This window comes from Taudactylus pleione, unplaced genomic scaffold (assembly GCF_031769625.1).
Source record: "Taudactylus pleione unplaced genomic scaffold, aTauple2 ptg001314l, whole genome shotgun sequence".
NCBI classification, from domain to species: domain Eukaryota; kingdom Metazoa; phylum Chordata; class Amphibia; order Anura; family Myobatrachidae; genus Taudactylus; species Taudactylus pleione.
The window spans coordinates 4,438,742-4,454,537 of NW_028285714.1; the positions used below are offsets into that span (position 1 = coordinate 4,438,742).

The window sequence follows — 15,796 nt, forward strand, 5'->3', positions numbered from 1 at the left end:
CTATACATACTGAAAGGCGTGCTGAGCTGAGGGGAGGAGCCGCTAATAACCTCCCGGGACGCCGGCTCCCAGCGCTGATCACTAAGTCCCTGGTGGTCTAGTGAACACACGGGGTATGGGGGGCCCGCCGCCACTGCCGGCGCCTCTGGTCTGTCCCCAGAGACCGGAGGCACAGGACTGCATATTAAATGCGCGGATCACCGCAAGCAGTGATCCGTGACCTTACCTGCTCCCCGTGGATCCGGCAGCAGTCCTGGGCGCCCGCAGAGTCCGGCTAGTACAGCTGGGGTCCCGCTGAGATCCCCAGATCTGTACTGGCGTCTCAGCGCCGGCGGGGTGACGGAGCGGCAGCTTAGACGTCCTATAGACAGTCCGACGCTGCCGCTCTAAAAGTCCAAAGTAAAAATAAAAAACTCTGTTCTTACAAAAAAATATAAAGCTTAGGGGCTGTTAATCAGCTCCCCACTGCACTAAACGGTGACCCGACTCCGGCCGGGCACCAACTTAAACTGAGGTGCCTCTGGCTTGGGGGGTGGGGTTATAGGGAGAGTGGACCCAAGTGCATCCTGGGAGCTAAAAGCTTTAACTGCGTGGTGCCCGGATTTGGTTCCCAACCTATACCCCAAGGTCAACCCTGTGGACCCCCTATGGACCCTGAAGTAGAAAGGACTGACTTTGGCTTTTCCTTGAGAACGAAAAGGACTACGTCAGAGGCTTCGCATTATATGCAGAGGGCAGGAACGCAGTCTTGGAAGCTTCCAAGGTAGTCACAATTTTGTTCAAATCTGGGCCAAACAGGATATCCCCTGAATAAGGAAGAGGCTCTAAAGTCTTTTTAGAATAAGCTCGGGATATGAATATGTAAATATACAATTTAATGGCATATTCAATTATAAAATCAAATACATAAAATTAATAATAGGTACATAAAGCTGTCATTGTTAGCATGCATGCATATAATTCATGTTCATGGGATAAATAGAGAACCTTGAAGGCACTTTTAATGGATACAAGACGCAAAGTCCTTTTTAGGGAAGCATTAGTCCAGATACTATTATATATTACCAGCTAAGCAACAATCCAGCAGTATCCTTTGGTTAAGCGATGGTCTCAAAGCTGATTGTCCTAAACAGGCTGGAAAGTCCAGAATCCAGATGCAGTCCCAAAGTCCCATTTGAAAAAGCTGCGCGGATGCAGTGAAACGCATTGGTGAACACCCCGACTCTTTGGCACTAAGCACTTAAGACAAGCAACCTTACACTATATGGGACTGCATCTGGATTCTGGACTTTCCAGCCTCAACACCGGTAACAGCAGCAAATTGGGGTTAATTCTATGCGTTTGAGACCATCAGCTTTGAGACATCGCTAAACCAAAGGATACCACTAGATTATTACTTAGCCGGTAATATATAATAGTAGCTGGACTAATGCTTCCCTAAACTCTGCATCTTGTATGCATTTAAAGTGCCTTCAGGGTTCTCCATTTATCCCATGAACATGAATTATATGCATGCTTACAATGACAGCTTTATGTGCCTATTCATTTTATGTACAGTATTTGATTTTTATAATTGAATGTGCCATTAAATCGTATATTTAACCACATATTCATATCCCTAGCGCTGCTTTGTTATATATCTTTACTATTGTAGGGGACTGACTATCTCCTTTTTAGTAGCTGCTTGGAGAGAACTCCTGTCAGCGCCCTTACTATTTTATAGTTTTCTCTTTTTAGTATCCGCATCTGCCTTCCATGAGCGGAGCCAAACAATACAGCGGGCTACTACAGAAGTGGCAGATGCCTTGGAGGCTAGGAGAGCCGTATCCATAGCTGTTTCACCCAAATAGGAGGCTGCATCGCTAATGTGAGATATGTAGGACAGCTGTACCCTGGAAGCATCAGAGGGAAATGTCTCTTCTAGGGCCTCTGCCCAACTTTCAATGGCCTTTGCCACCCAGGCCGTCGCCCTAGCAGGACGAGTAATAACTCCTGTAAGAGTATAAAGATTTTAGACAAGCTTCCATCCTATCTGTAGTCTCCTTCAAGGAGGTTGCAGTATGGATATGTAAGGTAGCATTTTTGACTAGACGGTGTGACATGGAAATCCACTGCTGGTGAAACTTCTCATTTAGTGAAATTAGTACCGGGAAGAGGGTAAGGAACTTAAACACCTCTGCCAGACATAGCTGCAAGAATAATGTAACACAATCTGACACAGTGCAGTGAGCAACTCAGATGTATGTCTAATATGGCACAGTGTAGTGCGCAACAGCGATATACTGTATGTGATAGCCTGCACAAATATTTGGATAACCCTTATATATTAGTATGCCAGGGTTATAGCAGCAGAAAGGGAAAGGCATAAGCTAACAGTCATATGAAAAAAAAAAAACAGACAGCAGCACTAGCATAAGTCACATACAATGCAGAATATACAATATAACTGCAGTGGGCACTAAAATCAACTATACACAAGGCAGTGGCTTGTAGGCTATAGCGCTGCACAACCTGGTCCTTGGGAGAGGTATACAGGGAGACTGGACTCAGCATTCCCGGAGAACTGAATGCAGAAAATGGCTACTATGAGTCTCAGAGGGGACGGAGGAGAAGCTCAGGGAGCAATACCGCAGTGGAATGGCACCCTGAGCTGGGGGAGGGATTGCAGGGAGAGCTCGTTCTCCCCTATGCTGACTTTAACCACCAGGTTCCCTGGCCTTACATATGCCCTGCGCCAGTGCTAGTAATGCCCTGGTGGTCTAGTGGAGTCGCGTATGAACCAGTGTCCACATCAGCGCCTCCAGTCTGTCTCCTAAGACCGCGCATACATGCAGTTCCCCACGAGCGGGGATCCTCCATATTTGTCCCCTTGATTCCTGGTTGCAGTCTGGGGTCCTGAGAGCCTCGCTAGCTAGGTCCCCCACAGAGACCCGCCGAGAGTACCTAACCGAGGGGTGGTGGAGCAGCATTGTAGACGTCCCAAGGACTGTCTCGTGCTGCTGCTCATTAGTAGAATAAATGAAACTAAAATAATATCATAAACATAAGTTTGGGCTGCTCAATAGCAGCCCCCTTTTAAAACTGTGATGAAGCACCTGCCAGACACCAACGAAATTGAGTTGCCCTCATGCTGTGGGCAGGGTAAAGGGGAAAGGACCAGAGCAACCAGGGATTGAAAAGTTTTGCTGTTGGTGTCTGGTCCTCCAAGTTCCACCTACAACCCCACTGTCTCCCTGTGGCGCCCGTTGGACCCTGAAGAAAAACATACCATCGCCCATCTTAATCCCGGCGCCGGAATCCAGAAGAACGGCTGCCCGAGCGTGGTGTGGTCTTAGGCGACCTTAGTGTTAAGCTGCGCACATTTGGGGGTGTTAGGTTTTTTGGGGGGGGACGTTAGGCACCCCCAGGGGGGAGGGTTAGGCACCACTGGGAGGGGGGAGGTTAGGCACCACTGGGAGGGGGTTAGGCGAGGGTTAGGTTTAGGCACTAACGGGGAGGGTTAGGGGGATAATGGTAAGTATACTTACCCGACCCCTGTTTGGATACCAAGCATCGGAATTCCGCTGTCGGTATTTTGACAGTCGGTATCCAGACAGCATTACCTACCGATTCTGCATGAAAAGCTGTTCCGTGTATGGCCAGCATTATAGTAATAGTGTGGTCAGTTTTAATTAAATACTGTTTAAATAGGAAAATTACCATGTCAATAGAGGACAGAGTTACAGTTAATTCAAAGACTAATTCATGTTCCAAGAGCTTTGTTATAAGAAAAATGTAGTTAAAACTTAATGTAGTTAAATCTGAGCTTTTAATGTAAATCACCTAAGTTCTCTGTATTGCTGTAGAAAATATACAGTTTAAAATATTTAGGGTTGATATTTAACGCTGGTTTGCTAGGCTACATGAGATTGCACAATGCTAAATGAGACTTGGGGAGCACAATGCTGTACTCAGGCATTTTGAAACAAATACACTGAAAGGCAAAGTATATATATATATATATATATATATATATATATATATATATATATATATAATGCATAATTTGTCAGGTGTTTTATGTTCACCATGCCTCAATAATGATATTCTAACAACTTTCTTAATTATTTTGTATCTGATGCTTGAGGGGGTGGGGGTGGTGGGAGGGGGACATTCTTAGGCAAGTTCTTCCTTAAGTATTAAGTTAAAGGCAACTTACACAGCTTTCTCAATAGCTCCAAATTCATTAGACATTCCCAGTCCATAGTAACACAATGCACCAAGACCAACCACAGCACTTCCAGCGACAAAGAGTCTTCCCGATTCATGAACTGAAGTACAGGGATAAAAAGAAATAAAAAAAATCTCATCAAACAACCTGGTTGTAAACATTAATATAAAAAAGGTAAGCATTCTGCAACTATAAGGTCACTACAAGATCTAATAAGGCGGCAAATAAACCAGTAGAATAACATGGGTGTTCTGACAATATTTACAATTATAAGAGTATTTAATATGCTACAAATTAAATATATTACTAGGGAACCCCTGCAGTAACAGTCTTAGTTATGGAAGATGATATGGGTATTATTGAGAAAATATGAGGGTATTTATCATAAAGAGTTCTGCTAAATATGGCAGAACAACCACGTTGGGCAACAAAACCTTTCCATTGTGACATCAGTTTGAAACATGTCCATTAATCTCCTCTACCAAGAAGCATAGGGCACCACAGTCAGAGCCGGATTTAGACCTCATGGGGCCCTAGGCAAGCTACCGATTTGGGGCCTCCCACCCTCAAACAATCTTTTGCATATATTACAGTAGCTGTCGCTGGAGCAGGATACACACATCAAATTATATACACACATCATAATTATATAATATATCGAATGTAGTTATTATACTGAAATGCGGAATCCCGGCGCCAGAATACCCCTACCTGGCTACAAGACCGGCGCCGGAATCCAGACAGTAGGGGACATCTTGACACCAAAATCCCGACAGCCAGGATGCCGAATGTAAGTGTAGCTGGGCTGGTTAGGACTTAGCCGCGGGTGGGGAAGGTTAGGTTTAGGCGTCACTTTGGTGGGGGGCTAAGGGTTAGTGTTAGGATGTAGAAACAGAGGGCTAGGGGGACAAGGGGGAGGGTAAGTATACTTACCCGACCCTTGTCGGTATCCTGGGCATCGGGATGCTGCTGTCGGTATATTGACAGCAGGCATCCTGACTGCCGGGTTTTCATACCCATTCCCAATACATCCTGTGTATGTATGTATGTATGTATGTATGTATGTATGTATGTATGTATGTATATATAAAAATGTGTTTAACTTGATCCAGTGACACTACTGTAATATATGCAGATATTAGCATGGCAAAACATCAAGTATGACAAAGATTCAAACAGCGGTAGAGGGGAGTAAGGGGGGGCAAACAGAGGTAAAGGGGGGGCAAACAGCGGTAGAGGGGAGTAAAGGGGGAGCAAACTGAGGTAGAGGGGAGTAAGGGGGGGGGCAAACAGAGGTAGACGGGAGTAAAAGGGGACAGATAGAGGTATATGGAAATAAAGGGGGACAAATAGAGGAAGAAGGAAAAGGGGGAATAACAGGTAGACTCAACGAATTTTATATATATTATACATACAATTTAAGCAGCATATACACACATACAGTATATTAAATATATATATATATATATATATATATATATATATATATATATAAAAACAAAGGTAGAGTGGTCTGGGCTATTTAAAACAATAGGAATTTTTTTCTCTTCCACTGAAACTTACCTAACTCTCTGTGTCTTAGCTGGGTCTCTCAGTTGGAGGAGTGGATGTCTCCAGCGGTTCCCACATCCAGGGATGCCAGAGGAGGCTGTCTTCTCCATGGAGTGAAGGGGAGGGGGGAAGCAGCTTGCTACATTGCGGGTGGGGGGAAGGGGGGGTTCTTGAGAGCAGGCAGCTTGCTAAATTGCGGGGGTGGAGAGGGGGTCGATGCCGGAGGAGGGGGCTGTCTGCTACACTGCGGGGTGGGGGTAGGAGGCAGCACTGTGGGGGGGGAAGCTGAGGTGGTCGATACCGGAGGAGGGGACTGTCTGCCACACTGCGTTGGGGCGGGGAGAGGAGGCAGCTTACCACACTGCTGGGGGGAGGTCTAAGCCGGGGGACGCATGCCACACTGTGTGGAAGGTGACTCGAGGTGGTCGATGCCGGAGGAGGGGGCCGTCTGCTGCACTGCGGGGGGGAGAGAGTGAGAAGGTTGCTATACTGCAGGGGCTGTGGTAGAGGAGGATGGCTGCCACTCACTGTGTGACTGCAGCGCAGGCTGCTTGTAGATGGGTTGTTGGGGTAAGAAGGGGCTGGCTAGATGCTAGGGGTAGGGCCTTGGAACATGCTGCTGCTGCGTGTGCCAGCTGCAGTTTAACTTGTTATTAACTCAGCTCGGCACGGCAGGTTCACTCCAGGGCCGGATTCCGAAGGGTGGGGGGCCCGGCCACGGGCCCCTTGGAACCCGACGGGCCCTAGGTGGGTGCCTAGTTTGCCTAATGGTAAATCCGGCCCTGACCACAGTTCACATATGGCATGTCCATAGGACCCAGGGTAGCATTGTGGAGAATATGTCATGTCTAATGCAAGCGGCATATCAGTTGATATTGAGTTACGTTAAGATCTTTGAACTGTGCGCTCTGGGCGACCTGTAAGGGTTTGACCAAATCAACGTCTTTGCAGCCTGTCTCTAGGCATGTGAATAATAAAAGTAACAGCAGTTGGTGATTGAGGTCCCCGCAAAAGGGATGCGTTCGGCAACTTCAGTGGGGGGATAAAGATGCTTACATTACCGGCACCAGACTCCAGATGCCGGCGTCCCGACTGCTGGGAAAAGTAAGGTAATTAGCGGGGTTGGGGGAGGGTTAGGCACTAGGGGGCGGGTTAAGGACCGGGAATAAGGGTTAGGGTAGGGAGAGGAGGAGGGTGGGTTAGCATACAACCAATAGGTTTAGGTATGCTAACCCTGTCGGGATGCCGACATCGGGATTCTGACTGCCAGGATCCCAAGCACCAGCATCCCGTACCCAACCCCACGCTGATATATATATGGCTGCTAATAACTCTGTTTCCAGCCACCCAGCAGGTCACATGTTCCAGGTCACCATGCAGGTGCACAGGGAGACTTTACAAAGTGTCAAATTTTCCAGAGCACAATGGTGATGCATTGTAAAAGGCGGGCGGATGTTTTGCCGTATAACTCCGATACGGCACAACCAATTACAACACCAATATTTTTGTGCTAATCTACGGACCAAGACCTTTAATGTGGTATATGATGTCCCTGCTCAGAAAACGGCATCATAGAAATTTGGCACTCATGAAAGTCGTTCTGCTAATTATATATAGATTTTCTATTCTTTGTTAAATGTTAAAATGAGTGAGGTTATTTATTTTATTATCAGCTATTTATAAAGCACACACGTATTCCAAGTAATTTTAAAGAAAATATCTGCCCATTCATACACATTCATATATAATTTTTGCGCCCAACTCAGATACTTACCCTACTTCAACACATTTTTAAATTAGTGGCCAGGAAAGGAGTACCCTAAGGAAACCCACACAAGCATGGAGAGAATATGTAAACTCTACACACAGTTAGGGCCATTGTGGAAATCAAACCCAGGACATGGGCTACAGAAGAAGCCGAGGGAAGTGACAGGACATGTTTAGGGTAAGGAGGCTTTCCTGTCATAGATGACCTATTCCCACACTCACCCGGATTCTTAAGAGGCACAGAAAATATCATAAAAGAGCTGTAACAGTATCGTTAGTCAGAAACTCTTTTTGCTTAAACTTCTATTATTTATTGATTTATTGCTTATTGACACAAGCTAACATATTATTGCTACAGTTAACACACACATAGCGCTCACATTTCATAACAGTTCCATCAACAACTTAACTTGAGCTAATCTAGCACACACCAAAGCAAGTCTTAAATGCAATTTATAGACCTCATTGAGATTTCAATTAGTAGGTGCTCCTCTTACGATGCATATATACTTTCATATTTATATACCAGTTTTACTAAATTAAAAATAAAACACCACAGAAGCTCAGTCAATTAATGAACATTACTTACAACGAGCTGCTATGCCTATAGATGGCTCCGACGCTGCTTTCTTAACCTCTTCACGTGCTGTCCTAACACGGCGAAATCCAAAATTCGTTTTTGTGGCATAGCCCTGTTTCAACAAATCAGACTTAGTATCAGAAACAATTAAGAGTTAGAACCATTCCACAATCCAGTATAAGTCCTGCCAATAAAGTTTTCTAATCAAATCAGGTCATTACAAAGATGCACTTTAAAACCTATCCTGCAACATGTTTAATATTTACTTATTTTCTGCATAATAATAATAATAATAATAATAAAAAGAAAAAAAATAATAATAATTTTACCTTAAATTGCAAATCAGATGCAATATACTACAGGTTGAGTGTCCCATATCCGTAATTCTATTAACCTAAATATTCCAAAAACCAAAGTATTTTGTGGCAGCTGTGACGTCAAGACGTGACCTGGCGTCATGACATCACAGATCAATGACCAGTCACTAGCGCTGTGGGCGTGGTCTATATGCCACGTTCCCCCCCATTGCAGCGCACGCCAGGCGCTTTGTGACACCCACCGGACACCCCCGCAGCACCTGCCGGACCCTATTGCTACACACACCGACCCCCCAGTGACACCCGCAGGACCCACCCGCGGCACGCCTCATGATGCCTGGCGGTTTCACCCGACACCCGCCGGATCCCTTGCGACACTCACCGGACACCCCCGCAGCACACGCCAGGCATCCTGTGACACCTGCCAGCCCCCTCCGCAGCACACACAAGGCCTCCCATGACACCTGCCGGACCACACCAAGCAAGGTATTCTGAAAACCGAAATTATCCAAAATGCTCCTGGTCCCGAGCATTTCGGATATGGGAGACTCAACCTGTATACTAAATAAGTAATACTATATCTGGCAAAAAAAAAAAAAGGATCAAGAGAGGACTATTCCTCAATGTGTCCTTACACATTGAGCTAAAAAGTAGTCGAGCTGAAAAGCCCCACTTGGCGCACCAGGTTCCGTGAGACTCTGCTAGCGCCGGGCATCTTTTTTACCGAAAGTGTATCTACGTCAAAATGTAATGCAACTAGGATGCACTAGCAGACTGTGTTAATTCGCGTATTGAGGCTAGATGTATGAGGACACACCTGTAGGGTTGCCCATCAATGGTTAGCATCCATTGATAGTTTACATTCGATGGAACAGTTGATAGTTTTGCCCCTATGTTGATGGCAGTGTGTTAATTTTTCTCCCAACTCTCTTACATCCAGCTGTACTCATTACTGATCAGAGTGCATAGATAGAAGAGCCATGGACAAAGATTATGGGGGTTTTTCAAACTGGTGATTATATCCCAGCCTATGCTTTGTAATGAAATATGTTAGAGAATGGAAGTAACATCCACTGTCTGGGAGTCCCTTCCCTGCCCCAGTCAGGAGACAGCATAATATTCTTTTCGCAAACACTGGTTACTTCAGGAAAGTATTGAGCCCAATCGACACCACAGGCCTACTTTACACAGGCACAAACCTTCAATGTTTTATTGTTAATGGTTGTCTGCCATTGATGGGCATGTAAAGATGGCACCATACATAGAACAGTTGATGGTTACCCCTTCAATGTGCAACACTAGTATGATTTCATGCTGATCAAAACAGTTCTACAATATTTGTCATGGGTGGTGAAAATCGTGGTATAGCACCCAGCACCTATTTACAGAAAGGGAGAGCTTGGGGGCAGCCCGGCATGTCCGTAAGTGCCAGGCGCGCCCCCAAGAGTGATGAAAAGTGGGTGTGTCTTAAATACATGCCCTCTTTTCGGGTGCACGCCAGAGCGCTCTCTCTAGGTCCTAGAGTGAACACTAATTCAAATATATTAACCAAGCAATTTGCATTGTTAAGGTTATTTGGTTAACCCATTAACACCCTATCATCATCATTTTATGCACGTACATGAACTGTAAACCTATATGCCATAAAAACATAGCACAAAAAAAATTAAGCATGCAGTTGGAACCATGCAGTCATTGGCCGCGATTCAATTGAATGCGATGTTGAATAGCCCCGGGAGGGAGCTCTTGGAGCTATTCAATTCAGTGCGCTGTAAGTTCGGAGAATGACTGTTCTCACAACTTAATCTGGGTGTTTAGACGGAGAATGCCGGTTCTCGTTACTAAAGTGCTGGCAACGTGGCTGTTAGCGCCGCACTAAGCTGGAAAACAGCTGCGCGACCGGCTCTATTGTCAGATTTCTCCTCGCATCCCAGGAGGGTGCGAGATAAATCCTTTAGCCCGGCCAAATATCGCATTGAATAGTTTCGGAAGCTCCCTCCCAGGGCTATTCATAATCGCATTGAAATGAATTACCACCATTGACAGAGCAAGAGCTTTATTTATTTATGACTTACCATCGGGTTACAAAAATTGCAAAGTATACTCGCAGTCAACGTAAAGCACGCCGGGCTTTACACTGGCTGCACGTTGCTTTTTAAATTTTCACCTGCAACCTACCAGGAAAGCTGCTGCTTTGTAATTGAAGTCCCAAGAATAAAAAAATAGAGTCAGTAACGCCCTGTAGTTCATGTGGAATTTGGTGTATTCTGGGATTCCTTCACTGGCTGCAAGATCAACGAGGCTTGCTGCAAGAGAGCTACTGAGTTTATGGCCCAGATTACCTTTTAGACAATAATATCCATCTATCGTCATATCCAGTTAGAGCACCCAATTTTACGGTTATACCCCTTTTCCATTGGCCAAAATACCTGGGTAATCGCCGTGTAAACCCGGGTAGTATCTCAGTGGAAAAGGCTCCTAGGAAAAAATCCTGGGTCAATTGAAACGGGTAACCCGGGTCTTCCGACCCAAGACCCGTTTACAGCATGCCACTTGGGTCCAGACCGTTCGAGTTTTCACCCCATCCCCACTTCATACAGGGAGGCTGAAATCTCTCCCTCCCCATCTCCCCGGTGACATCAAAGCATCCCGTAAGTATCCCCAGGGGAAGGACCCCCGTTCCTGGTCGCCAGTTCGCTCCGGACTGGCGTTCAGGGGTGAGCTGGTATTTCCAGCGCTTGGTGATGACATCTCCAGAAAAAAAAAAAGTAAAAGTAAAACTGCAAACTATAACTACATAAAAATTACAGACATGAAGTGCTAATAAAATTTACATTACATTATAGCAAACTTGAAACCCCTTATGAAAATACATAAATAAATAAGAACGATCTTTGTTTTACTTCTAATACAGGAATGTCACAACATATCTTACTCTATTAATAACAAAAAAAAATAACCTTGTTACATTTTTGATGTCCCAGGACTATACAACTCCCACTTACCATTACAGAATGCAACATTAGGGCGTGCTGCCTAGATTATAAAAGTACATCATTAGGGGCATGCAGGCTGGCATGTTACGACGATACACTGGAGGGGTGCAGGCTGACATGTAACAATATACCATGGAGGGCAGGCTGGCTAATATGCAACAACACACAACTGGAAAACAAAGTATTACCTGGTTAGGCTGTGAGAGCCAGTGCTTACTTTGCAGTGTGGTATTTCTCAGCAACGGAGATGCCCGGGTCAGTGCTGGGCGGACAAGGGCAGGAACACTGCTAAGGCATGCCAGCCTCGCGGATAACATTGTGTCGGTTTCTGTAGATAAGAGGATAATGAATGTCATCAATACATAATTACCATCATTTTTTGTAAACACAAAATAATTAATTCCCATTTATTAAAAAATAAAAATCACTTTTGTTTTGCATATTAAAATATAGTGTGCAACGGACTATAGAACAGAACATAGTAATAAATGCCTAGAGCTGACCCCAGACTTCCAGTTTATACAGCAATACATCCCATAAATAAATTAAAAGCTCAAATAAAACTGCAATTAAAGGGACGTAGTTCTTTCTACTCATACTAAAGAGGCAATACAATATAATATAATACTACAGACTCACGGAGCTACACCACACAACAGCAGCAGCTCTCTAGTATATCAGCGTGCGACACCTGACCTGACCGAGCACTCCCTCACCAGCAGGCACGCTCTCTGATGTAACTACGCAGCAACAACACGAAGCTTCCTGAAACTTCCCTAAGCCTCACGACCGCGGCGGGCATGACGGGAAATGTAGTTCTCATACTCCTCACGGACTGTGCGCACTTGGTAAATCAGATACACGCGACAAACTACACTGCCCAGAAGCGTCTCAGGCAATGTGTTCTCGCCGGTGAAGGGCACGGTGGTGATATTGTATAATGCTAAGGTATTGCGCAAAAAAAAGACTGTATATTCAGTTAACACTTGTATTTGACAACATTGATTGTACATATTGGACGAAAGCGCCCAGGATGAATATCCCATTGTTCTTAAGGAGTGTAGCCTGAATTTCTGAAAATCCCCACCCCCCAAAATATAAAATATATTTATTAAAAATAAAAAATATAGCAACTTTTCGGTGAAACTGCTCTCTTTATAAAATGGGACTGTTGTGCGGTAATGCAAATTTCAGTTAAAGTGAAAAATATATCTCTTGCCCATATAATTATGAGCCCCCCCCCCCAAAAAAGACTGATTTCAATGAAAAATCACAGCACAAATGACGTCATCAAGTCATGACCGTGGGCGAGATGCAGGAAGGTGAGAAATGCGGTCAAACCCCGAAAATGCGAATAATAGCCAGTTATATAGGAGGAGTCCGAAAGGCGACTGGAACCTTGGACAGACTTTTAACATCGAGACCAATAACTGCGATTGGATTAGATATGGGCTCAGGGGTAAGACCCAATGTTTTAAAAAATTACAGGTCCATAAAATTATCTGGAGCTCCACTATCCACGAAGGCAGGAATGGAAATCTGAACACTAGATAAACAGAGCCGAAAGCTCTCCCACTGACATCACTTGTGATGTCAGTGGGGCCGCCCCCAGACGGTAAGCGTGCTCATGGGAATGCCTCCGTCTGGGCAGCCACCCCCCTGGCCCGCCCACCAAAGGGGGCGTGCTGTCACTCAACATCGACAGCACGCCCCCTTTGGTACGAGACCCGGAGCGACGGTTTGCCCGTCGCTATCCGGGTCTCGCGCATGCGCACTACGGAGTCGGCTCCTTCGCGCACATGCACTCTGGGCCACCATCGACCCAGTTGCGAGCGCTCAGCGCTTGCGACCGGGTCTGAATCAGGCCCACTAAGTGCTGATATGCGACTTGTGCCGCCGGGTTGACACAAGCAGCAGTACATCTGATTGTGCACACTGGACGCTGGAGTGTGGTCCGTGCCACCTAGATGACACAAATGGCAGGAGACTGGAATGCGGACTGTGTCACCTGGATGACACAAACGGCAGGAGACTGGAATGCGGACCGTGCTGCCTAGATGACAAAAACGGGAGGAGACTGGAATGTGGACCGTGCCACCTGGATGACACAAATGGCAGGAGCAATACAAGGCAGACAGGAGAACTGGATACTTGACTGAAACAGGAGACCAACACCAGAACTGGAAACACGTGAAAATGCTATCTCTGGCATCTGAGCAGCCTTTGCACCAGAAGGAGCCAATCCAGATCAGACCAGGGATGACAGATAGCTGATAGGAGGAGTTCAGTGAATGATCACCTGGCGTTCGCATCGGCAACTTGTGACAACCATCTCTCTTATTTTCTTCTTTAGGGCCCATAGGGTCCACGGAATTACCTTGGGGATGTCCAAAGCAGGATGGAGACGCTCCTGTTTAATAGAAAGGACAATCTGATGACCAAAGGAAGCATCCTGAGAGGCAAATGTATCAAATGTGTAAAATTTGACAAAAGTGTGGATGGAAGACCATGTGGCAGCCTTGCACAATAGTTCAGCAGAGGCACCACAATGAAACACCCACAATGGTCCCATGGATCGAGTAGAATGTGCTGTCACTGTGTTTGAAACAGAGAGATCAGCTTGTGCGTAAGCTAGAGAAATTGTCATACTGAGCCTCCTAGCCAGAGTCTGTTTGTTAGCAAGCCAGCCTCACTTATGACAGCCATACAACACAAAAAGAAAATCCAATTTCCTAAATTAGTTGGTGCAATCCACGTAAATACGTAAGGCGTGCACCACATCCAGCGAAGCGTCACCTATAAAGAGGCTGGAAGGCTGGAACCACAATTTCATCATTTATATGAAAAACAGATAACACCTTAAGAAGATAATCCACCCTGGTACGAAGAACCTCTCTATCCTGATGAAAAATCAAAAAGGGAGAGTGTCAAGAAAGGGCTGCCAAATCAGAGACCCTGTGGGCAGAGGAGATAGCAAGAAGAAAAACTGTCTTTGCTGCCAACCACTTAAGGTCTGCTGATTTCAGGGGTTCGAATGGGGGAGCCTGTGGAATCCTGACAACCAACGACAAATCCCACGGAGCAACCGGAGGGACAAAGGGAGGCTGAACCCTCAGAATACCCTGAAAAAAAGTCCTAACATTAGGCAGCGGGGTGGTCTTTCGCTGAAACCAAACTGAGAGTGCAGATGCCTGAACCCTCAGGGTGACCATGCGGAGACCCCGGTCTAACCCAGCCTGAAAAAAAACTCAAGCACCCGAGAGACCCTAGAAACTTCAGGATCATATTTTCTATGCTTAAACCACTGAAAATACGAGTGCCAAACTCTGTAATAAATGCAATCAGAGGAAGGTGTCCGCACCCTAAGCATCGGCTCATAAGATAGAAGATTCAAGAGCCACGTCGTCAAAGACAGATGGGGAAGGTCTGGATACAGGCAGGGACCCTGTTAACTGGTCCGACCTTAGAGGAAGAGGTCATGGAGTGTCTATGGAGAGACTCTGTAGGTCGGTGAACCAATGGCATCTGGGCCAAGCAGGGTCTATCAATATCATTGTTCTCCCCTCCTGCTTGAATTTCCTTATGACCCTTGGAAGAAGGGAAAATAGAGGAAACAGATACGCTAGCTTTAAGTCACATTTTACTGCTAGAGCGTCCACAAACTCGGCTGCGGGATCCCTGGTTCTGGACCCGTACCTGGGGACCCAGTGGTTGTGGCCTGAGGCCATGAGGTCTACCTCTGGAAGTCCCCATCTGTCCACTAGGCTGTGAAATAACTGTGGATGAAGAGCCCACTCTCCGGCATGTATATCCTGCTGACTTTTATAGTCCGCTTCCCAAATGAGGATTTCTGTTATGAATACTGCCGATATTGCTGGAAGATGACCTTCTGTCCAGACCAGAATGTTTGACACTTCCGCCATGGCAGCCTGACTTCGCGGGCCTCCCTGATGGTTGTGGTAGGCTGCCACGGCGTTGTCGGACTATACTTGTAAATGCCTGCCCTTCAGTACATCCTGTGCTTGAACAAGTGCTCTGAACACTGCACATAGTTCCAGGACATTTATGGTCTAGAGACCTTCCCTGATCATCCACTTCCCCTGAAATGTGTGCCAACAAGTCACTGCACCCCATCCGCAGAGGCTGGCAACGGTAGTAAGGAGTACCCAATCTGGAATCCAGAATGGGCGACCCCTGTTCAGACAGAGCATCTGCAACCACCAAGAGAGGGACAGCCACACCTCTGGAGAAAGAGGGATCGCCTTTACTGAGTGGTACCCTCCATTACAGCGGGAGAGGATTAGCCGTTGCAGTGGCATATTCCACCATGTCAAAGGTGGATACCATGGATCCCAGAACCTGCATCGCTGAATAA

At 46.0% G+C, this 15,796-nt stretch overlaps 1 protein-coding gene across 1 annotated transcript in view; it reads right to left on the reverse strand.

Annotated features, from left to right (window-relative positions):
* The window catches only part of GHITM (growth hormone inducible transmembrane protein), a 77,700-nt gene extending 65,533 nt beyond the window's left edge, over nucleotides 1-12,167 (reverse strand). Inside the window, exons 1-4 of the mRNA XM_088463081.1 lie at nucleotides 12,061-12,167; nucleotides 11,610-11,749; nucleotides 8,118-8,220; nucleotides 4,199-4,310 (exon numbers count right to left, since the gene is read on the reverse strand). Of these exons, the coding sequence (XP_088319207.1) occupies nucleotides 4,199-4,310; nucleotides 8,118-8,220; nucleotides 11,610-11,738 (344 nt within the window). The 5' untranslated portion in view covers nucleotides 11,739-11,749; nucleotides 12,061-12,167. The remainder of the gene's footprint in view (nucleotides 1-4,198; nucleotides 4,311-8,117; nucleotides 8,221-11,609; nucleotides 11,750-12,060) is intronic.
* Between the last annotated feature and the right edge of the window lie 3,629 nt (nucleotides 12,168-15,796).